This window comes from Musca autumnalis, unplaced genomic scaffold, assembly GCF_047663935.1.
Source record: "Musca autumnalis isolate F117 unplaced genomic scaffold, ASM4766393v1 scaffold_1, whole genome shotgun sequence".
NCBI lineage: Eukaryota > Metazoa > Arthropoda > Insecta > Diptera > Muscidae > Musca > Musca autumnalis.
In genome coordinates this window covers 319,023,141-319,047,694 of record NW_027411644.1, presented here as the reverse complement: position 1 = coordinate 319,047,694, position 24,554 = coordinate 319,023,141, and the positions used below count along the sequence as shown (strand labels likewise).

Genomic DNA, 24,554 nt, shown 5'->3' with positions numbered 1-24,554 from the left:
TGGAATAGGAGCATTAAGTGTCAGGCAACTCGTAGTGCCCCAAGGCTGCGTGAACAGAATCTCTGGCGCGATTGTGTCTATGGGCATGGATGTATACTGATTGAATCAGGTATCAGGTATGTGAACCAACGTGGTAAACTAAGCGACTATATATCATCAGTCCTGAGATTTGACGATATAGATGTCGTTATCCCTAGTAAAGACGACTGGAACCGCAGTAACCCCGCTCTGGACGGTGAGGCTTTTTATACAGACGGTTCCATGATGGATATAGGTACTGGGGCTGGCATCTACTGTGAAAGGCTAGGTCTTGAGTACACTAACAGGTTAGATAGCAACTGTAGTGTCTTCCAGGCTAAAATCTTCGCGATTTGGAAGGCTGCGGAATTGATAAAAAGTCTGGATGCAGAAATCTTTGAACCGGTGACTATCTTTGTACCGGTGACAAATCCTGTAGCATCAAATATAATGTCGTCCTTAAGTGTAGAACAGCCTTGGGAACGCTATCTAACAGCTATCGACTAGGCTAAGTACCAGGACACTGCGACTATATGGGTAATGAAAAAGCAGACGAAATAGCTAGACGAGGATCGCAGTCTACAGATCTAGCAATCGTTGACTCCATCAAACCACCCATTTGTTACTTTTTCCAAAGTATCGAAACGTTCGCTGACGATAGAGCCAATGAATTATGGCATAATGAACCTAGGTGCATTGTGTCGAGATCCATGTGGCCATCTCTGTCAGTCAAAAGAACGAATTCTCTGCTGAACCTGAGTAAAGCTGAAGTTGGAGTAATAGTAAATTTCTATTTTTGTTGCCTCTCTTTTCCCTATCATTTCTTTTCTTTACAGTACTTTCCTTATATTTTCCCTGGATCACAATGGACCGCAAGGTCTCCAAGTGGCGCAGTCACAAATTAGTGACTGCACATCCCCAAAGTTAACCTAAGCTATGTAGATTGGCAAATATGACACTTATCTCATGTTAAAGGGTATCAAACGCTCCACCCGGCCGAGCTTAACACCTTTTACACTTGTCTACTGTTACTTACCCATTTCACAGGTTTTCCCAATGTTAGATCCAAATGATTTAGTTGCGAATGAAATTCGCCAATTTTTTCCACTTGTCCCAATTGGAATTGATTGATGAGAATGTTTGCTTTACGTTCATTGTTGTAAAATCTTACAGGACCCTGGAAAACACATACACACACAAATTCATTGTAAAACATAAATTAAAAAAAATCTCTGGCAAATCTTACCGTAACACCTTCAAACGACGTGTTTCTCAGTGCCTCAAGAAAAACATTTTCCCACTCCTTGCCACGATAATCGAAATGTGTTAGGAAATCTTCACGTTTTTGTGCCACATATTGTATGGCCAAGGCTGCAGCCCATATGCCGTCGTAAGTGTAACCATGGAAACGGGAATATTCATTGCCACGTAAACTATCGTATTCCGAGAGGTATTCATCGGCAGTCTGAAATGATGAGAATAATACAACATTGTTAGAAATCTCCTGCCATTGAAGAAGTCATTTCAAGTTCAAAATTATCCGAAGTCCAGTTTCCATTATGCCATTTCTCCTTGCTACAATTGTCAGTTTGATGAAGGAGGTTTATAAGGGAATCATTTACCTATCACCACCCTCTGCTTCCGACAAACTACCAATTGGCGCAAGGAAAATTGGATAATGTAAGTCAGGCTATGTAAAATGATCCGAAACAGAACTTACAATTCCCGCAATTGTTATATCTCCACTTGTGGACAAGGGCAGTAAATCCACCATCATTGTACCCTCCAAGGCATGTATCAATTCCTCTACCGTACAGTCCATATCAATGGTGGTGTTCCACCACTCGGTGGAATATGTGGCCATTATTAGCCATTGGTATGATCTGCCATACATTTCCAATCTAAAAGAAAGAACAACAACAATTTGTATTCATAAAGATTCCACTTCCCAACTGTGCTTTTTCTCTCCCCAACTTACTTGTAAGCCTCACAGAACACCTTACGGGCAAAATGTTCATTAAAATTACCCAATATAATACGAACATCCTTTTCACGTAACTTCTTTAGTGATTCACTCACATCATTGACAAAACTCTGAGTTTCCACAACCTCCAATTCCATGGAATCTAAATCAGCTACCATGTGATTGTGAGGCAACGAATAGCGTGGCTCATTTTGATACAACGTACCCACCCGAGTCCAATTGAACTCTTTCAGTAGGGCTAAACGCGGTGCATTGAATGCATTCTCAGAGGGTACCACCCGAAAGAAGTTAGGAAAAGCATCTTTAGTAAACATGGGATGTGTATCGGCATACGAGAGCTGTGTCAAATGCCAATGTTTACTAGCCTTAGCAATGGGATCGGTGACATGGGTGCAGGCAGCACCGAACAGCATTAATTTATTTGGACCGGAATGCATCATGTCGAAGAAGGATTTAACACCCACGGCGGCATTGCACTAAAGTAGAGAAGAAAAGATGGTAAAAGTAAGAGTATAATAGTGCAAGAAGTTTGTTTTTCCTCCGCTAACTTACCTCTGTATCATTCCACCACATGTGCAGCCGATAATTGGTTAATATCCTTGGGTGTTCATTGACATGTGACAATGCCAACTTTACACTTGGCATTACACCTCGACCCGTATCTGAGTTCTCAACACCATCGCCATAGGGAAAAAATCCCGCAATATAGACATCTGATCGTTTTGCTGTCCGGCCATGTGTGTTGGATACAGCCGTTAAAAATACGGCGAGCAGTGGAAATAATGCCGTTAATTGCATCTCTGTAGGTTATGATGAATGCTGGATATTGTTCTGGAATTTGATACAAAAAGAAGTACATAAATTAAATTTATTTCAAAATGCAGAGGTCGAGTCAAGCCCCTTGTAACTTGTGGTTTTTTTCTATGGATCAATGAAAAAAATCTACGTTATCTAAAGAAATCCGAAAAGTAGAGAATGATGATAAGAATTAAGAGATAGTAACTGTCGGATTCACTATGCAGTGATACTGCAGATCGCAGAAGAAGTATGTATATCCTGCCTTTTTACATTCGAACACGTAGCATTGTGTATGATTTTACCACCAAAAATTTTCAACATCGGCCCATGCTTTGATATAGCCCCTCCCGTTTGTAGGTATTTTGACGATATTAGCCACATTTTTTTGACCAAACTATCTGTAATTTGACATTTCAGGTTCCCAGTGGTCACAAACCTTCTCCACCAAAAATTGTCAACATAGGTCATTATATAAATCCCTTTTTAAAGCTTAAAAATATCCTCTACAAACTGCAAATTGAGAGCTAAGATCGCATTGGTTTTCCAGCGGCAAACCTGCCGGCTCCCAATACCATCCAACCATCCTCAGTAGAAATTACTAATCCCTTGAAACCAAGACCATCGAAAATCCACCAGGACTGTCCATCGACCGTAGCCGACAAACTAGCCTTTCCGAGGCATACAGCTATTAAGCATGGAACCCCGACCAGATCTGCGACTCGATTGGCTAAGGAGTAGAGATGTTATTGCAGAACATTGGTGAACTACCTCACTAAGGAACCCTCGTCCATCTCGATGAGAGAAAGCAAATTAATCTGAATCAATCTCAGGGTGGTGACCAAGTTTTAAAGGAAACATTCTCACTTTCCCAGAAGAAATCCTAAAATTAATAAGTTTTCGCTCATGGCTGAGCTCATCAACCTCTATAGTCCAAAAAAGACAAATCATGGTGGTGACTCAGTACCCCGCGAACTTTTTAGTTCTCTTGACTTCTACGGCCTTTTCGATGTCTGCCACTGCACAGACATAACATTCCTCAAAGTCGAAGGAGTTGAAGCGAAAAGAGATGTACCAACTCCAGATAAACTCGGAAAGTTGGGAGGTCTGATTTGGCACGGCCCCTGTACCAAGACGTGTGGACTATACCAAATGGAAGAACATGGTGAAGAGAGTTATGCCAAAGGCCAAGAGACCTAACCCGAGCCAGGACTCTAAACCATCTACCTCCTCTTCCTTTTACCAAAAGAATGAGACAAGGAAAAGCTCCACAGATGACGCAGTCTCTAATGTTAACTTCAGCCATAAGGTGTCTTCCAGAGCTCCTCTCACGGATAGAGGCGCTGGAAAGATAGCAAGTAGTCGGATGGAACCAGATAAATGTCGGGTATAGTCATCGATGGATCTGATACTGATGGCAAGATCTGTGACAATCAATGACTGAAGAACGTCTACGTGACATTGTGTTGTCGGTCGATGGGCATCCTCCAAGAGGTCACCTGTTGCGAAAACAAGGAATCTCTAGATTTTTTCGTCAACACAATATATGACTAGGCTCCGACTTGCAAACAAAAAACAGTAAAAGACAGCAATCATTAACCACTTAGGATAATATGGGAGTTCCCCAAGGTGGGGTTATATCTCCAACACTGTTTATTATATACCTCTCCTGTATTCCGCCCCGTCCAGACTGCATTGAGATCGTAGCGTACGCGTAACGCGGATGATTGTACGATATTGGCATCAGGTACTTTCCCTGATGTCATTTGTGAAAGGCTGAACTCCTATTTGACTGATCTTACCACATTTTTGCAGGCGAGGAATATCCAAATCTACGGATACTCTGTTCACCACATGGACGACAGAGGTGAGAGCAGAGTTGGATGTCATGGTCGATGGACACAGAATTCCGACCACGAACTAACCCCGAAATTGTAGGGGTCATATTCGACAGCATGTTTATGTTGTCCGCGCCACAGCTATCTGTGACACTCTGAGATGTAGGAACAAGGTCCTCAAGTCCCTAGCCGGCAGCACTTGGGGTGTAGTTAAAGGAACATTGTTGCCCACATACAACGCGATAGGTTCGTGTGTGGTAAGCTATGCGGCGTAAGTTTGGTCCGCGAATATAAGTACAACGCGGTGGAGAATGGCAACAGGGTGAGGGGGCACCCTGTTAAATTGGAGACAAAGAATCTTCCTGTACAGCAACACAATGGCATGCTCGGGTGTTAGCGTGAGAACCATCCTAATCTCCATATGGTGGATAGGAAACCGCCGCCCCCAAGGCGGGGCTTTTCATGATCTACAAAGAGAGGTCCAACGTGACAAGAGAGAACCCCTAGATCATGAAGCCTATCAAGCAGGTTTAAATAGCATTCACACGGATGTAGTCACAGATGCCATAAACTACTATCGGTCCTCGGAGAACATCCCTCATCCCCCACGACAAACCAAAGTAGTTTTGGCTCAACTACGTTCGAGATGGTGCAGCCGTCTTAATAAAACATCTGCGCAGCATGGGACACAGACCCGTAAGACCGTAAGACAAACTGCAACTTTTCAACTGTCTTGCCAAATATACTCAACTAATACGCCATTTAGATATGGCATCATTAGCCGGATTTAACCCATTATCAAGTTTTATTTGCTAAATCCGGCCAAAATCTACCATAAAAAAATAAATCCTCGTATTGAGTGGATTTGTTTTAAATCCGTCATAAATCCTTGTATACAACTCTGTTTTTTGCAACATGTTGCTAGAAAATACAAAAAGTTGCAAGTTGACACAAGACACAAGGTAGATGCATCCGTGAATTGCTACAACAAAAATAATTTAAAATGACAAAATTTGTAAACTAGGCGAAAAAATTAAATTTTCTTTGATATACAAAGTTGATTTTAATCAACCAAGACTAATATTTACGATGTCTAAACGATAAAATAATTCTTTATTTGCCCATTAGTTAGCATTAGTAGGATAATGTGATATCATTTTCAATATTAAACAATAACTTTGTAATTTGCCGTATGTTTTTTTGAGACAAATTCAATTTACAACAACTTTTTTGACGTTTCAAATACGATCAGATGTGCTGATGCATCTACCTTGGTAATCCCCTAAGGTATATCTAAATGCAATGAGATTTGTACTGGATTTATTAAATCCAGCTGAGGATTTATGGCTAGTCTAAATGAGCTATAACTTCAGTAGATCTGTGGTTACATTCCTTTGAAACATCCACTTTCCTTGATCTGGGGATAGACCCACAGCCAGATTAAGCAGAAAAATTAACATATCAAATACTGTTACAACAACAACAACTTCGCATAATGCAAATTCACCTGCATCACTGCAAAGCATCTGCTGCTATACTTCTACTATACCTTACGAAGTCTGAATTTGACATAGTCTTAGCATAAGAACCCTATTTTCACAAAAATAAATTTGCGGAGGATATATTACGGCAGTAAAGATGGAAGACTGCTTACGCAAAGTCACCACCCACTCATCCATATACATGCCGTTTTAAAGCCCTGACCCAGCAGGCCATGATGTGGGGCTCACACCTCAAAATCCTATGATGTCAGTCAGTAATCCACAAGGTTATCTACAAGGAAGCTGCTAGGGTGAAGGGGTACTTGAAGCGTGAATAGCAGTCCGTGATCCTCAGGAATGAATCTATTGACAGGTGTTGTAGTTCAACTGCAACAACTGTTCGAAGAAAGTTCAGCCCAAGTTACGCATCATCTGCTGGATCGCGTTCCAAAAGCGTTTTGGCCAGCAGCTGTCAACCCAGCATCAAACCTATGATTCTACGTAGGTTTCACGCCGCTACAACAACAACCTCCCAGTGAGATTCATCCTCCCCAATAACAACGTGAATACTTAACTTCTTTAGCTATTTGATGATCCTATGTAATGTTACATTTTTTTCCTTTATTTATTCCACATGGGAACATAGGGTATCTACAAGTTCATTCAATTTTACTTTATCATGACAAATCATTTTTATTTCATTAAACGACAGGTTTATTTTTGCGATGTCCGTTGTTAGCGTTCTTCGCCATGTATTCTTCGGACTTCCACGTCTTCTGTTACCTTGTGGGTTCCATTCCAAGGCATACCTCGCGATGCTGTCGGGGGTTTTACGAAGAGTATGGCCCACCCAGCTCCACTTTCGTTTCATTAGTTGTTTGCCAATAGGCATTTTGTTTGACTTTCTCCAGAGCCCGTTGTTTGATATTGTGTTAGGCCAGAATATACGCCAAATTATTCGCAGGAATTTATTGATTTGCGTTTGTAGTTTCCGAAGTATTGAGTTGGAAGTCAACCCTGTTTCACTGCCGTATAATAATGTTGTTTTGACGCAGACATTGAATATACGCAGCTTGGTATGGATGGATATTTGCGGAGATCTCCATATTTTGTTCAGTCATCCAAAGGCTGATCTAGCTTTGCCCAGCTTAAAATTCACGTCGTCATCTACTCCTCCTTGGGATGACATAATACATCCTAGATAGCAAAATTGTTCCACAAAATCAATATCTACATTATCTATATTAAAATTGAGGGTGACGTTGCTATTTATTTGCATGGCCTTAGTCTTATTAATGTTGACTTCAAGGCCGATACGTTTGCAGAGAATTGTTAGGTCGTTGATTTTACTTTGCATATCGCAATGCTTATGGGATATTAGGCATATATCGTCTGCAAAGTCTAAGTCTTCAAGATGGCGGTGAAATCCCCACACACTTCCTCTTTTTCTCTTTGACACTTCGACCATAACGGTATCAAGCACTAACGCAAACAGCAGTGGGGATAGAGGACAACCCTGTTTCACTCCGATGTTTGTAGTGAACGTATCGCTGTATATATTGTTGTGTCGAACTTTGAGTGATACATTCTCGTACATAGTTTTTATTATATTTATTATTTTTTGTGGGACTCCATTATTTTGCAAAGCATTCCATATTGCGCTGCGTTTCACTGAATCGAAGGCTTTCGTGAAGTCAATGAACACTAGGTATAAGGGCGAATGCCATTCGATGGATTGCTCGATATGTATTCGGAGAGTATTCGATTGGTCGATACAACTGCGATGGGGTCTAAATCCAGCTTGTTCGTGGCGTAGTGAGCGCTCAACTGCTTGTAACCTGTTGTTAATGATTACGGCTAGTACTTTATAAATTGAATTAAGAAGGGTGATTCCCCTCCAGTTGTTGCAATCTGATAAGTCGCCTTTTTTGGGGAGTTTTATGATTTCACCGCGCGTCCAACTGTTTGGTAGTCTTTCTTGCTGCCAGACTTCCGTCAAATATGGTTGTAGGATTCTCGCTGATGTCCTCGGTTCAATCTGTAGCAAGTCGGCTGGTATGTTGTCTTCTCCTGGTGATTTGTTTCTTTTAAGTGCGAGGATCACGTTTGACTGAAATGTTGTTGTTGAGGCTCTCGTTTTCTTCGTTTTCAGTACTATTGCTAATGCTTTCAAAATGTTGCTTCCCTCTTTCAGCTTGCAAGTCAACATTAGATATTATATCGCCGTTTGTATCCTTGATCCCCCTATTCTTGTTGAGTGATTGGTTAGATATTTGGCCAATTATTTGGTATAGTTTGCGCATGTTATGCGCGCCTGCTGCATGTTCGGCATCTTTTGCCATTTCGTCTAGGTATTTCCGCTTATCGGTACGTGCTGACCGTTTCACTTGCTTTGCAACTTGTTGATATGTAGGCAGTATATTGCGGTTATTTAATGATAGTGATTTTAAGCGATTTCTTTCTTGGATCAAGCTCCAGGTATTGTCGGATATCCAGGTTTTTCTTTCTCGGTTACTGACATATCCAATTTTATCCTCTGCTATGTTTCTTAGAACATTACATGTAGTTTCCCATGAGTAGCTGTTGTTTAGCAAAAAGTTATAATTTATTCCTTGTCTCAGTTCTTCTCTCTTATTGGGGTTTGTAAGTTTTTGGACCTCAAAACGTTTTCTTACTCCCTGTGTATTGTTTCTTCTATGGTGTCTCTTCAACTTTACTCGGATATAGGCTATGACCAGTTCGTGGTCGCTGTGTATATCTGCGCTTCGTTTTGTGCGGACGTCCGTTAAGGAGCTTCTCCATTGCTTCCGGATACAAATGTGATCTATTTGGTTTTACGTGTTTCCATCTGGCGATGTCCAAGTATATTTGTGGATTTCCTTGTGCGGAAATAGCGAACCGCCTATGACGAGGTTGAAAGCTTGGCACATCGCGATAAAACGCTCTCCATTATCATTTTTTATTCCCATACCGTGTTTGTCCATTATTTGTGTTATTCCTGTGTTTTCAGAACCAATTTTGGCATTAAAGTCGCCAATGACTAGTAACATGTCCCGACTAGGGACTTTCGCTATAGTAGCGGTCAGTTGAACTCGTCTTTATTTATACTCTCAGCGTCTTCGGTTGGGGCATAACATTGAACAATTGTAACACATTTCCTCACTGCAGTATTGAGGCGTGCCGTCAAGATCCTATCACTGATCGCGTTCCAAGATTTTAATGTATTTTTAATTCCTCTTGAGAGTATAATTCCGACTCCATTTTCCCGTCTTTCTTCTTTGCCACTGTCCAAAACTAGACTTCCGTTTGCTGTTATAAACTCCCCATTTTGAATCCATCGCATTTCACTTATCCCTAGGATTCCGATGTCAAATATTTCCATTTGGGATACAACCTGCGCAAGCTTTGTGTAACCGCTTAGTGTTCTTACATTCCATTCATTCCTATTCGTGTCCTTTTCCGTGTGCCAAAGTTCGTCAAGGTTACGGGTGTTGTTATTTCATTCCTTGTAGACATTTCGAAAATCGATTAAGTTTCAGTAAGTGGGTGATTGGTCCACTGTACCCTAGAATGGTAGTGGGGCTGCCACCTTTAAGCAACCATTCTCGCTTTAATTGTATTTATTGGCTTTTTACTCCGGCGCCAATTACTCGCCGTGTCACTACAGGGATCTCTGGCAAACTCGGGAATTTGTGGCGCTTATAGCCCCGGAGACTCCCCCCCCATAGTCGCTGAGCTGTCCGCGACTGCTTATTTAATTCGCAGCTACCCAATATATCTACTGGGCTTTCCACTATTCGCAACCCGTGGACGCGTCCTTTAGCATTCAGCCATGCTTCCCGACAGGGCATGGCTGAATGCTAACTGGCAAAATATAAACAAAAGTTTGAAAATCATTTTGTGATTGCTGTTTTTTTTATCTAATCGCCTTATACAGAATTATAAAAATAAATTATTTTTTACACAATATTGAAGATTTTTACATGGGATTTGGTTCAGTTGTTTTGATCAATACATTTTAAGGCGAGTTATGTATTTCATATTTTTTCCATCATTTTTGTTGTATATCGTGTCAAAATTTGTCATTGTTTTTGAATCAATTAAGTATAAATAATTGTAAAAATTTTCATAATTTTAGGTTAAAAAATATTTTAAATAATTGTTTCTAAAACGTTCATTTTTGTTGCAAATGTATTTATTGTCCACCTCCCAAAAAAACTTTCGACTAAATAGTCATAATTTACACTGTCCTTTCAAACTGAGATTACATTTGTAATTAATATGGATTTTCTTGTATCATTCAACGCTACATGTCTCAAGGCTACTTGCGATTAATATATACTGCTGACATTGGACACTATTATGGCAGATTTATTTGTTCAACTTTATAAAAATTTCATTATAAAATATCAATAGTGTCATCAAATAAAGTGTCTCATCAATTAAAATATTTAATGTACAAAATAAAATATCTTAAAATTTACCACAAAAACTGCAAGCAGGTTACCTTTAACAATTTATTATTTAAAATAAATCGAGTTTTCTAACATAAAATCAATTTGTTTATAAAATATTTAGATTTAATAATCACCTTTAAATACTTATTAAACACATTTTGTATTTATTTTACTAATTTATATTCTATTTAAAACCTTTATTAATATATTTTATATTACTACTCCAAAAAATGTTCTTTCCAATAAAATCTTTGTGAAAATTGTGTATCTTAGTAAAATGACATTTCAGTGACATGTTTGTGACACATCCTTGCAAGGATATCGTCTAGGCATGCGCTATTTTTTTGACAATTTATATGGTTTATTTGTTTACAAACAAAATATGTAAACATGTCAACAGGTTTGTTTGTAAACAAAAACTACCCAACAACAGGTATTCCTGGAAATGGCCAATCTTTTTGAGGTTTTGTTTTGATTCCCCACTACATAACATTTACTGTTTGTTTTGATGCTGTCAAACGTAAACAAACTAAATTTTTGGGGGTGTAGATGTAGTGGGGTTACCTTGAAATATTCGAAGGAGGTCATAAATTGTCATTGACCTCAAAAAGGGAAGCCGTTATGGCTTATAGTATTCACATACATACATAAGTAAGTGGGGTATGTATTTCATAAAGGGCATACAAGATATAGGGCATCTTTCTGTATATAAATTGGAAAATGAATGCCAAAGAAAAAATATCAAACTCCATTTGTAATTCGTATACTTAATACTTAATACTTAATACTTAATACTTAATACTTAATACTTAATACTTAATACTTAATACTTAATACTTAATACTTAATACTTAATACTTAATACTTAATACTTAATACTTAATACTTAATACTTAATACTTAATACTTACCCCCAGTTTTTGTAACTTATTTTTGTTCGTTCGTCTATATTCGTAATAATTTAGGCATTCATAGCTCAGCCCCCAGATGACATACACATCTAATTTTTCGTATACCCGTTCCATATATCATTAAGGATTCCTCATTTAAAAATCAGCTCTCTACATTTAAGCTAAAGCGAGTAAATCGATCTACAAAATTTGACAATTCGTGTGAGAAGAATAAAATTTTTTACAAAAACTGGGGGTTAATACTTAATACTTAATACTTAATACTTAATACTTAATACTTAATACTTAATACTTAATACTTAATACTTAATACTTAATACTTAATACTTAATACTTAATACTTAATACTTAATACTTAATACTTAATACTTAATACTTAATACTTAATACTTAATACTTAATACTTAATACTTAATACTTAATACTTAATACTTAATACTTAATACTTAATACTTAATACTTAATACTTAATACTTAATACTTAATACTTAATACTTAATACTTAATACTTAATACTTAATACTTAATACTTAATACTTAATACTTAATACTTAATACTTAATACTTAATACTTAATACTTAATACTTAATACTTAATACTTAATACTTAATACTTAATACTTAATACTTAATACTTAATACTTAATACTTAATACTTCTTAATACCACGTAGTTCATCCAAACCTTTATTTCGAATGAGACACATTTTTCCTCGTTTCAAAATGTAAATATCCTCTTTAACCACATGGCTAATTGGACAATGAACTGATAGAATAGAAACAACCCCAAAGTGCAATTATACATAACTATGTCTTGGTATCTAACAAGCCCTTACAGGATATCGGTTGTCTATGACAACCAAAAGCACACCAACAAAATTACATTATAGAAGGCTAACAAACATAAATTGTTATTTGCTGCAAATAGTCCTTAGTTTATTTTCCTGAAACAATGGAAGATTATGCACCAAGTCGTTATAAATTATTGGAAAAAATCGGTGAGGGTGTTCATGGTTGTGTATTTAAAGCATTGGATTTGCATCGAAAATGTCCAGTCGCAATAAAGAAAGTAGCTTTGAAAAATAAATTTGGAAATGTATCCTTGAATACATTAAGGGAAATAAAAACGTTGCAACTTTCTAAATGTGAATATGTAAGTAAGCAAATGTTTAACCTCATTATAATGAACTCGGTAGTGGGATCAAGCGTTTGGGAATTTGTTAGTAACATGCAGTTAAATGCAATGCCAATGAATACGTTCGAGTCATTAAAAAACTTGTGTTTTGAAAAATAACATTTCATTTATGTTTTATTTTGAACCCATTAACAGTTAAAAAACAACGTTTTGTTAGCATCTCGAAAGAATTCGTACGCATAGCATTTTATAGAAAAACTATTTTAAATGTGTCAAACTATTTTTTGTTATTGCCGATTGCAATTGCAATTTTGTTGTTTTACTTAAAATATCCCTTTTTAGATCATTAACATTATCGATGTATTTCCCGATGTTATTGGGTTATCGTTGGTTTTGGAATATATGCCGGAGACATTGTATGGTAAGCTGAAAAACGATGTCAGTCCCTTAAATAGGCAACAAGTCCGAAAATTCTCTCTAATGATGCTAAAGGGTATTGAATATTTACACAAACTAGATATAATACATAGGGTAAGTATTGAAAATAATGTGAAATTTGAGAATATTTTATTTATTTATTGTCATTTTATTAAGGATATAAAACCAGCAAATTTATTAATTAGTGAAAATGAAGTCCTCAAGATAGCGGATTTTGGTTTGGCTCGTCTTTATTTTCCAGAAGATGAAGAGCGCCTCTATTCTCCTCAAGTTTCTACACGTTGGTATAGAGCACCAGAAATACTATGGGGTAGTCAAAAATATGGACCTCCTGTTGATATGTGGGCCTCTGGTTGTGTTATTGCCGAAATGCTTAGAGGTGTTCCATTATTTGCGGTTAGAAAAATAAAAGCAATATAGGACGCAAGAAAAATAACGTTCTCTTATGTCTGTTTCCTTTTAGGGTACCACTGATATTGAACAATTAGCTCTCGTAATACGTACTTTAGGCACTCCTAGGTTAACAGAGTGGCCGGAATTGACATCCCTACCGGATTATAATAAAATTAGGTAAGTTTTTATGTTATATTACATTACATACATAAAACATATAATTTTAGATTTCCCAATGCTGTGGGAATGCACTGGGATAATCTATTTCCAAGTTGTACATATGCCGCAGAAATAAACTTGGTATCCAATCTTGTCGTATACAATCCCAAAAACCGTTTGACCGCAGAAGAGGTAAGCAAACACTGTTTATTTTATAAAAAATCATTATGTATAAATATACAAATTAAATCTCATTTGCAGGCTATAAAACACGACTATTTCCAAAGGTAGACCAAGAAAACATAAAATGTTCATAGATATGGTATGAAAGTAATAAAAAAAGTTATTTATTCAAACATTTTTATAATTAAATTCAACAAACAAAACGTTATAAATATTTTATAAAAAAAAGAACATATTTATATTAGTATAAAAGCTTGTGTAAGTCTAGTTTATCGGTAGGAATGTTTTCTGCAATTAGGCCTTGATGTGTTGCCCACAACAATACACTTTTAGGCCAGCCATTTTATATCTCCCACACCGAACATTCTTAGCAATCACATAAATCTGGCTTATTCCTAATTATTCTGGGATAAGCTTAGACGCGTATTCCAAGTTCTCTTACATTTTGGACATGTTGATTTCTTTATGAGGTACTTTCGTATACACTCCCTGTGTAATTTAACCTGGCACTCACCACATTTAATATCCTGTAATAACAAACATTTCTTTCAATTAAATTGCAGTGCCACCTATCCATATGCTTACCCAATAAACTATGCGATTGCATAGAATACAGTCTTTAATGAAATCCGGAAAATGTTGTTTCAAATAATTGCCATATTCCACCATAGCACGAGGACCCAAATAGATTTTATCTTCTTTTTGCAAAAAATAACCTTGATTTGTCCATATCGCCTCAAGATCTTGTATACGCTGTTTGGTTAATGGGCGTTGAACATTGGCCGGTATAAGATTTGCAACACTATAAATATCATTCCAAACAAAACCATAATCTTCATTGCTAACCAATGACTCGAGTAATTTGTAGAAATAATTGCGTTCTGTATCAGTGTATTGAGGTTGAAATTTACACGCCAAATTGGCAATTAACAATGCGAAAACAAGATACTCTTGCCCATCTAATGGATGTTTAATAAATTGCAATGTTTGATCATATTTTCGTATTTCTGTATCAATCTCCACAATGATCCCCTTTAGAGCCGTAGGACTGTCCGGTTCACGAACATCATCTAAACATTAAAATACGGAAAATTAATTATTGTTTAAAAGTATTATTGAGGAATAACTTACATGCATCGCAAAGTTTAACCATTATTTCCTTAACCATGTCCATGTCCATACTGCCATGATTGATAGCTGCTTGGAGCAGTTGCTTCTTAACCTTTTCCATACGGAACTAGTATAATTGATGGTATATGGTATATGATGGATATTTTATAAAAGCGTAAACAACCGGGAAAATTGTTATGAATTTCTTCTTCTTCTTCTTCTAATTCAAAAGCTATTCACTGTGATTGTAAACTGTTCTTCTCGGAAATGTGAAGAATGCATTCTTCCATATAAATGTTCATTTCCTTTGTACTTTATTTATGAAAAGAGGTTGTGATATTTAATTAATTTCCTTATTAAATTAACAAAATTAACAAGTAACCGAGAAAACCAAAATATTTACTTCTCCATGGTGGAATAAGAGAGTGTTACATCAAATCATACCAAACGTCAAATTTGATCACAATAAGGTATTATTGTGAATTGCTTGTTTACATTTTGTATGTGTTTTTATTCCAATAATGAATTTTGACAACTAGTGTGAAAACCAGCTGTTTTTGCCACTGTACCTGTATTATTGTGGCATGCTTCTTCTGATGCATGGCACATTCACTATGAATTGTGTACCCTCGAGATTGTTATTAGAGTTGTTAAATCTAGTGAACTAGTTCAGTACCATAGTTCGTTTACGTATGATTTATTTTATTAAAACAAAGAGATAATATAACTCATTCGCAGTTCGTTCATGGAAACAACCGGTGCCCACTGAACTATATTTTGAACTAGGTCGTTCAAACGAACTAGATTTTAACAACTCTAATTGTTATAACTCGTAAGGTGTTGCCGTACTTTAGATGTTATTATATTACCAGGAATCATTTTGAGTTTTTTTTTTATGAATTTATTTAATTAACAGCGTGTTTTTGTAAAAAGTTTTTGCCCATTCGTTCGTCGATTTCATGAACGAAGACACAATTTGGGTTTCATAGCGGTTGACGTTTGTATTCGTGTGACAAACAAATGAAAGCTTTTTATTTTCGTATTTTTTTTGGTTTTCGTAACAAAATCAGACGAACGAATACGTCAAAAATAAACGAAACGTTTTGAATGAAAATTAAATAATTTAAGTAACAAATGGCTCAACACACACGAAAACTGGAAGGAAATGCAATTTTATTTATTTCCATAGAAGCGCACGCGTATATGTACATCCGTTTCTTCATATTATCACAATTATTTTTGGACAAATTTGATTACATTTTTTTCTTATTTTTTGTTTTTCATCTGTTTATCGGGGTTGCCATCAAGTAACACATTTTACGTGCAGATGCCTATGCAAAATTCGCAAAATAAGTATCATGGAAACCCTGAAATATAGCTTTTACGAAATAGACGAAAGCTTTCAGATAAAAACGAATGGTTCGTAAAAATTTACAAGAACCAAATTTTGAACGTATACGTTTTAGTACGAACGGTTCGTGTGAAAGGCAAGCATTTTTACAAAAACAACCTGTAAGGCCGTTTATTTTTAACTAGTGGTACAACATAAGAACAGTGGGCACAAATTTCCGAATTCTCTAACCCCGACAATATTTAACTTTTGGTTTCTTCGAGAACTGCAAGAATCTACTAATTTTTACTAATTTTTCCAATATCATAAAGGAAAAAATTTTGCCTTTGAACAGACATGTTGTTGTAGCAGCATTTAAACCTATGTAGAAGCATAAGTTTAATGCTGGATTGGCAGCCGCTGGCCTAAACACTATTGTTCCGGGTCAATCCGGTACGAAAGAACCCGCTGCCATGGGATTGCGCACATTTTGTCTCCAATTTTAGTATCATATTTCGAGATATCTTCTTTCACTTTTACTATCCCCTACTGCTAGAATCTTCCCTTTCCCCAGTTTCACATTTGTGCACAAAAAGGGTCAAAAGTAAGTCTATTAGGCGGGAATATTCCGTAATTAAGCGAATTAAGCGATAAACATTTGTAATTCGAATTTTCCATTTGTTACATGGATTTTTCCATTTGCAATTCGAATTTTTCCATTTGTAATTTGAATTTGTTTGCAATTTGAGTTTTTGCATTTGTAATTTGAGTTTCTTCTTATTTGAAATTACAAATGAAAAAAAATCGATTAGCAAATGGAAAAATACGAATTTCAAATGGAAAAATTCAAATTACAAATGGAACAATTCAATAATTCGAATTACAATTTATTTTTGTTTTTCAAAATATTCAATCTTAATCCCATAGTCGTTGTTTTAATATTTTATGAAAACAACTTTAATTTATTAGTGGGAGCAAGTGCAGTTGTTCGAGTTTAGGTCGTACCAAAGAAATTCTGACCAAAGTGTTTCTTTGGATACGTATCTGTTTGAGCGAACAATTGACACTTGGGTATAAAAAGTTTCTTGTTGAAAAACAAGAAACTAGGGAACTGATGAAGATCTGTGGCGAGACTGAACCTATAGTCTTCCTGGCTTACCCCTTGGTAAACATAGCCTATTTTTTTCACTAATAAATTGAAGTTGTTTTAATAAAATATTAAAACAACGATTATGAAATTAAGCCTGACTTAAAAAAAAAACAAAATAGAAGTCATCATCCCAAAAAACAAAAACGCCAACCCTCCTAAGTTATTTTTATTGAATTCTTACATGGAAACAAAGCCTTTTGGCAAATAAAAGCAATACATTATACAAAGCGCAGATATGTCACTACTCCAAAAAATTTCTCAAGTTACAAATAAAATTCAATCGTAATTGTCAAATTACTATTGAAATGTTTCGAATTTCAAATGAAATAATCAAATCATATCTGAAATTCTTCGAATTACATGTGGAAATGGTGCAGTAGTTTTCAACGTTTTTAAATATTGATTTGAAAAGAATTTCACTTTTTAAAATTGTTTGTGTATTTATTGCTCTGTTCCAGAACCTGCAAGAAGCTACTACTTTTTACAACAATAAAATTTTTTCCTTCATGTTATCGAAAAAAAAAATAGTAAGAAATAGTAGATTCTTGCAGTACTGGAACAGACCGTATGATTGCCCTGTGTATTTTTCCCTCAGCATTTTTAAATTCTCTCCTTTTTCTATCTGGTATTTTCCAGTAAAGTTTTTTTAGTTATCCGAACCGAATATTCACGAACATCTCCAACGGAAGAAAGGATGCGAAGTGAGTTCCGAGAGCGGTAGCTAAAGGAAATGTGTTCCCTTGATTTCATCTTATTGTTTTGGTAGACAACCAAGGCAATGAGAGACCTTTTAAATATATGTTATTGTTAAATAATAAACCGAGCGTGTATATTTATATATAGTAACTCTATTTGCACTTTTATCTTATAAACAATAACAAACATCTATGAATTTTCAGACTCCTTAAATCTGGAAATAAAAAGAAACAATTAGTTACATACATAGATCAGGGCTGTATATGATGTGACATACTTGCACTTAAGACAGGTGAAAAATACCGTCTGTCCTTCATCGGCAGAACGTAACTGAAGAGTGGCATACGACATTTTATCATGACCACATTTGGAACATTTTCTCTCCACAACAGGACCATCTGCTGATGAGCTCTCTTCACTTTTTGTTTTTACCAATTTGTCAGGATCATAGTTGTTAAAGTGTATTGTATATTCCACGACCTGATCGCCAAATACTGAAATAGAATGGACATCAATTTCAATAGTATTGCAGTTCAATCACACTAGTTTTATTGTTTCATTACCATCTGGTTTATACGTTTGTTTACAATTATAACATGTCACATCCTTGCTGCTGTCCAATGGTGGAAAAATAGAGCCACAAGATGGACAAAATCCTGGTGTAGACGTAAACAATTCCATTTCAATAAAAAAAGAACTGACTCTGTCAAAATTGGTTTGGCTTTAAATGAAAACAAAAACACACACTGACAACATAAAACACGTGCAAAATTGTTGCCAGATCTTTTATAACATATCACAATATAGGGAAATCCAAATCCGATGGAAAAATCCCTATGGCAAAATATTTTAAACAACTCTCTGTGTACGATTCTATTACAGCCTGTTTCTGTATGCCGAAACGAAAATGTGTGCGAATGAAACGCCCAAAATCTAGTTTTCGAAATATTTTACCTTTGCTTCAAACAAAAAACAAATTTGAAAAACACACGAGTTTGGTAGTACTTCGTACACATTCATTTTCTTATCGACATAAAGAAACAAGCGGTTAGTCGATGGTTAGGCTTGCGCTTCAATAGATAATGCTTGGTTTACATTTCCGAAATCCATTCGATTTCAACTGTCAGTTCCTTTGCGTATACATCAAATGAAAACTCATCCGAAATCCATTCAATTCCATTTGACGTTTAAGCAATGGAATTGACAGTTGGAATCGAGAGGATTTCGTAAATGTAAACCAAGCATAGGTCTTTGATTCGAAAAAAACAGACATGAGTAGTTCCAATTCCGTTAGTGACGGAACGTTTACCTTATTACGTTGAATGTCGGTCGATGGTTTCTGATACAGTTTTCAACTGAAGCAAATATTTGCATATATGGCCTTCCGAATATGTCGTTATTTTCTCGACTTCCCATTATTCGCCTCAACCCAAAATAAAAGCAGAATCAAATGCATTATGTCCAGTTTTTTTCATCTCGCTTTATTCGCCTTAATGTCAGATACAATACATACGAACAACTTTTCACTAAATGAAAAAATCTTATTTTTTTAACATTTTTTACAGAATTGCGTTTTGCACATTCACAAAACCAAAATTCCAGATTTCAAATCCATTATAATTATTCCCTCTATGACAAGTGTGTAACCGAAAGTATTTTTTATTTTGATTTAGCTTTATCATCCTTTTTATCTTCTTCACTGCCGTCTGTCTCATTTTCTTCTTCCGATTCTTCCTCGGAGTCATCCTCATCGTAATCGTCGTCATCATCATCATCATCGTCGTCTTCATCATCATAGTCTCCGCCACCATAACTAGATGATCCAGCTCCAGCACCCGAATAGCCACCATAATATCCGCCATAGCCACCGGCACCATATTCATCATCACTGTCCATGGCACCACCTTGTTGTTGTCGTCCAAATTTATGTGATCGTGTAGACATACTCAAATCCTTGGTAACAGATGTCTCATAATTACACTTGGGACATGGTATAGGCTTGTTCTTTTCATATTTAAAGCCCTTGCGTCGAACATGATCCTCACAGTAGCATGTCTTGCAACGTAAGCAAGAGTATTGACCCAGTCGATTGCACGATTGACATTTAAAGTTTTCACTTTCCAAAACTTGACACGAAGCTTGATGTTCGAATTGATCATCCTCGCATAGAAAACCATTGCAAAAGGAGCATTTAAATATGCGACCACCATGATCCCATACGCCTCTCTCACACTCCAGGCAAACGGCATTTTGCAGAGGACAACTGCAGGCATGAGTCTGAAGACACTTGCGACCATGACACACCCAAGCTTCACAAAAATCGCAAATGGCCCCCACCATTCCCATTCCGGTTGTATAAACTCCAGCATGTTTGATTACACAGTCGCCCGTTTTCAGCATACATTTCACTTTGCCACATTGAGCACATATTGGAAGACGTTGCATACTCTGACAAAAATAACAAAATGCCCTTGATTTTTGTTTCCTTTCACATTTGTCACATTCCATAGGAGCATTACAGGGAAAGTCGGCCAATGGCACTTCGCGACTACGTATCTCCTTCAAACGTAGTTTCTGCTTTTCAGCCTTTTTCCTCTGCCCAGTCTTTTTCTTGGGCATTTTGGATAGAAATGTTAGTGTATAATTTCGGGTATAAAAATCGTGGGAATGATTACGAGTAGAAGAAAAAAACTTGCTAATGTCATTGGTAGAAAAATGCGTTCCATAGTGAAATGTCATATGCGTGTTAACAAGTAAATGCCGGCCAGTTTCAATTAGAATGTATGGCGTATAGCATTTTTAATTAAGGTGGCTCTCGCATCATGATGTTTTCTCTCAACAACTCGGAGCTTTGTCCCAATTTACATTAGGCGAGTTTACTTGCGGCAATTGTCACTTTGTAGGTGAGAGAGGGTGCTGAGAGGCAAAGGGTTACCATATGCCTCACCTCTCTCTCCTACAAAATGACAATTGCCGCAAGTAAACTCGCCCAATGTAAATTGGGACTTTTTTCCATAACGTCAGTTGCTTTCATGGTACAATTAGAAAGGTAGATGCCTCAGCCCAGCTGATCCAATCTAAAACGTCAAAAAACTACCAATTCGCCATGAAAAATCAAAACAAAAAAACCATATGATTCGGTAACTCTTATGTTACACGCTGAAACTTTCATACGAAACTTTCCCATTATTTTGGCGTTCTTAGGTCGAGTTCCCCATTACAGTAATTTCATAAAATTACTTTTGTATGGAACTCGATCTATGAACGCTAAAATAATGGGAAAGTTTCGTATGAAAGTTTTAGCGTGTAACATAAGAGTAAGTAAGAGATAGCATGTCTACACCATGGTACAATAAGAAAGGTAGATGCATTGGCGAATTGCTCCAACAAAGCAACTTTTTTTGTAATGTAAACTGTCAACATTTTCGCCAAATGGTCTCTTGTTGTCTCTTTTTATCGCTTGTGTTTGCCTATAAAGTGTAGACATGCTATCTCTTACTTACCGAATCATATGGTTTTTTGTTTTGATTTTTCACGGCGAATTCCTAGTTTTTTGACGTTTTAGATTCGATCAGCTGGGCTGAGGCATCTACCTTTCTAATTGTACCATGGTCTACACTTTATAGACAAACACAAGCGATAAAAAGAGACAACAAGAGACCATTCGGCGAAAATTTTGACAGTTTACATTACCATGGCACAATTAAAAAGGTAGAAACAACGGCGAATTGCTACAACAAAGCAACTTTTTTTGTAATGTAAAATGTCAAAATTTTCGCCAAATGATCTCTTGTTGTCTCTTTTTATCGCTTGTGTTTGTCTATAAAGTGAACACATGCTACCTCTTACTTACCGAATCATATGGTTTTTTGTTTTGATTTTTCATGGCGAATTCCTAGTTTTTTGACGTTTTAGATTCGATCAGCTGGTCTGAGGCATCTACCTTCTTAATTGTACCATGTACATTACAAAAAAAGTTGCTTTGTTGTAGCAATTCGCCGATGCATCTACCTTTCTTATTGTACCATGAGCAAATCTCATGAAATTAGGTGTTCTTAGATCAGCCATGCACACGTCTTTACGAAAAAGTTAACTACAACTCTCTTTCTCATACAAAAACCCAAAATAGCATTCTCTTCTTGTGCACCATTGTCTTAGATGGAGATCAATACTAGACTAATTGTAGCATTGTTCGAAACAAATTGAATACTCTAGCAGCTGGCGGAAGAAATCCGATTTTTTTTAATTGTAAGTTTTTGCTAAATAGCTGGCCTTCGGCCGGGGATTTTAGACTTTCTCCTATGGACAGGAGCCAATTTAGGGCACGGGAACAACATTTTTTCTTACTTTAACAAGGGAATTTTCGGAGCTTCAGAGGCCCATATCTCGAGAAGTAAGGACTTCCCCCCATGGTAGAACAAATATAAGGTAAAGTAAATACTACAACAAATACAACTCAACAACAACCACATAGAAATTTGTTTTTGTTTGTAATGTTACTGTCAAAGGTATGTACATATATGTAAACAAAATAAGGAAATGTCTATAAATTATTGGAATTTAAAAAAACTAATGCCGGGCATACACTATGGGCAAGCACGACAGCATTTGTAATAGTATTAGTAAATTTTGAAGTTTTTGTCAATGTATTTGGGAGTAGTTTTGGCAGGATTGAAATCAAAATAGTTTTGATTTTGTAAATGAACCCCTTTCAATCCGATGAATTTTGTTTATTTTCCAAGTAACCAAAAAATAATTTTTGAAAACAACAAATATTATTTGTGAGGAAATTAAAAATTTGGAAAACTTCAACCCAAAATCGAGTTCTGGAGGAAAATTCATCATTTTTGCAATATGGATTGAAGGAATGCCACACACTATTCAATCACACACTTAGTCCCAATTTACATTAGGCCATTTTACTTGCGGCAATTGTCAGTTTGTGGGTGAGAGAGGGTGTTGAGAGGCAAAGGGTTACCACATACCTCACCTCTCTCTCCATCAAACTGACAATTGCCGCAAGTAAACTCGCCTAATGTAAATTGGGACTTACACAAGGGTTCATCGGTTGCTGTCCTGCATGCCCATACTGTATGCCCGGCATAATAATTTTTCACATTTTAGTGAATATTTTGTAAAACATAAATGAAAATTCGTTACATTAGGTGTGTTCGTTTACTCAATAATTTGTACAAGTCCAGTAACTTCTTGTAACACTTCCGTTACACATGCCAGTAAATTGGTGCCAATTGAGTACATGTATTATACTCGAAAATGCCGAAAAAGTGTTAGACTGGCATGCAGTTTTCTTGTGTGTTTACACATGCCAGTGCAAGTTCAATTCCAAAATTATTTTAAGCCGCATATAACACACAAAATTGCATTATATTTCAGATTTAAAAAGCAATTCACAACATATTTTACTATTTTTATTTTATTTCGTTTTAAAAAGATTGTTTTCAGTCATAAACATAATGAATCTGGTATTGCCGCCTTTTCAATATTGTATAATCCCAGAGGGGAAATTATTTATCAACCTATATTTGCATGAAAAACATCAAAATTATGTCTTTACTAACCACTAATATATTGCAGCTGCCAAGACGTATTATTTGTGTTTCCTAATCTTTTTGAAAATATGCATTAAATCTTTGCATTCTTAAAAGAAACAAAAATGTACATGGATTAAAAAATAGTCTCGGCAACTCTTTTTTCATTTTCGACATATTATTGGCAGCCAGCTCAAAATTTTGCTGGCATGAAAAATCTAGTGCCAGTGGAGTCGACAATTCAAGAAATGTAATTGTGGTAGTAAAATATTATGTATGTATGTATTGAATTTTTCGAACTGTCACTGGCATGTGTAAAGGTTGGGTAATCGACTATGATATTTTGCATTGTACTGTAGAGTAAACAACAACCCAGCAAACCAAAATCGGAAGAAACATCAGAGTTCGGATCCGAAATCGGTCCGAACTCTGTCCGAAAGTCATATGGCGTGGTTGACGTGTTCTCTGACCGAAATTCGGATGTTTTAGCCGACTTTCGGACCGAATTCGGTCCGAAGTCAGATGAACTATCATATGAACTTCTGATTTATTTACCAATATTCGCCCAGAATTTGTTTCTATTATTAACAGATGTTGAAAATACACAGTTAATTCATGAAATATCCAAATCCTATAAAAGTTTATTATAAACATATTATACCCCGTTTATATATAACCGGATTTAACAAACCGACTGGGTTTTAAATGTCAATTCCATTGGTTATATTTCAAACAAATCCTCTCAAAGAAGGTTAACCCTGCATAAAGCTCTAATATAAACAGCATATTAAAGGTTTTAATATCATCTTATGCTGTGTTAAACTTGGTGGAAAAACAAACTGTGGAGAACAACAAATTCGTCAACACGATCTGTGGAATATGTAAAACAATTGTTATTAATATATGAAAAAATACATTGTAACGTTCT

General features: G+C 36.2%; 6 protein-coding genes across 7 annotated transcripts in view; 2 read left to right on the top strand and 4 right to left on the bottom strand.

The window, feature by feature from the left end:
• The window catches only part of GABA-B-R2 (gamma-aminobutyric acid type B receptor subunit 2), a 32,024-nt gene extending 21,156 nt beyond the window's left edge, over window positions 1-10,868 (bottom strand). Inside the window, exons 1-6 of one of the 2 annotated variants that reach the window (XM_073962420.1) lie at window positions 10,708-10,868; window positions 2,555-2,833; window positions 1,997-2,478; window positions 1,739-1,919; window positions 1,265-1,483; window positions 1,055-1,195 (exon numbers count right to left, since the gene is read on the bottom strand). In XM_073962420.1, coding sequence (XP_073818521.1) covers window positions 1,055-1,195; window positions 1,265-1,483; window positions 1,739-1,919; window positions 1,997-2,478; window positions 2,555-2,800 — 1,269 coding nt within the window. In that variant the 5' untranslated portion in view covers window positions 2,801-2,833; window positions 10,708-10,868. The remainder of the gene's footprint in view (window positions 1-1,054; window positions 1,196-1,264; window positions 1,484-1,738; window positions 1,920-1,996; window positions 2,479-2,554; window positions 2,834-10,707) is intronic. The other variant, XM_073962421.1, reaches the window with a different exon arrangement.
• The window catches only part of disp (RND transporter family member dispatched), a 258,859-nt gene extending 245,774 nt beyond the window's left edge, over window positions 1-13,085 (top strand). The window contains exon 11 of the mRNA XM_073962465.1: window positions 12,961-13,085. The gene's annotated coding sequence lies outside the window, so the exon portion shown is untranslated. The remainder of the gene's footprint in view (window positions 1-12,960) is intronic.
• On the top strand, window positions 12,365-13,993 carry LOC141390038 (cyclin-dependent kinase 20). The gene is made up of 6 exons (XM_073962470.1): window positions 12,365-12,636; window positions 12,961-13,149; window positions 13,213-13,452; window positions 13,520-13,626; window positions 13,677-13,800; window positions 13,870-13,993. Exons 1-6 carry the CDS (start codon window positions 12,436-12,438, stop codon window positions 13,897-13,899), a joined length of 891 nt encoding a protein of 296 aa, XP_073818571.1. The 5' UTR covers window positions 12,365-12,435; the 3' UTR covers window positions 13,900-13,993.
• On the bottom strand, window positions 13,929-15,061 carry Nse1 (SMC5-SMC6 complex component Non-SMC element 1). Its single transcript, XM_073962471.1, has 3 exons — window positions 14,923-15,061; window positions 14,377-14,861; window positions 13,929-14,318 (listed from the first exon to the last, which is right to left on the bottom strand). Exons 1-3 carry the CDS (start codon window positions 15,020-15,022, stop codon window positions 14,187-14,189), a joined length of 717 nt encoding a protein of 238 aa, XP_073818572.1. The 5' UTR covers window positions 15,023-15,061; the 3' UTR covers window positions 13,929-14,186.
• Window positions 15,062-18,209: 3,148 nt separating this feature from the next.
• Window positions 18,210-18,821, bottom strand: Polr1H (RNA polymerase I subunit RpI12). The gene is made up of 3 exons (XM_073964388.1): window positions 18,641-18,821; window positions 18,355-18,571; window positions 18,210-18,291 (listed from the first exon to the last, which is right to left on the bottom strand). Exons 1-3 carry the CDS (start codon window positions 18,756-18,758, stop codon window positions 18,267-18,269), a joined length of 360 nt encoding a protein of 119 aa, XP_073820489.1. The 5' UTR covers window positions 18,759-18,821; the 3' UTR covers window positions 18,210-18,266.
• Window positions 18,822-19,537: 716 nt separating this feature from the next.
• Window positions 19,538-20,800, bottom strand: Noa36 (zinc finger protein 330 homolog Noa36). Its single transcript, XM_073962419.1, has one exon. It carries the CDS (start codon window positions 20,694-20,696, stop codon window positions 19,737-19,739), a length of 960 nt encoding a protein of 319 aa, XP_073818520.1. The 5' UTR covers window positions 20,697-20,800; the 3' UTR covers window positions 19,538-19,736.
• Window positions 20,801-24,554: the final 3,754 nt, after the last annotated feature.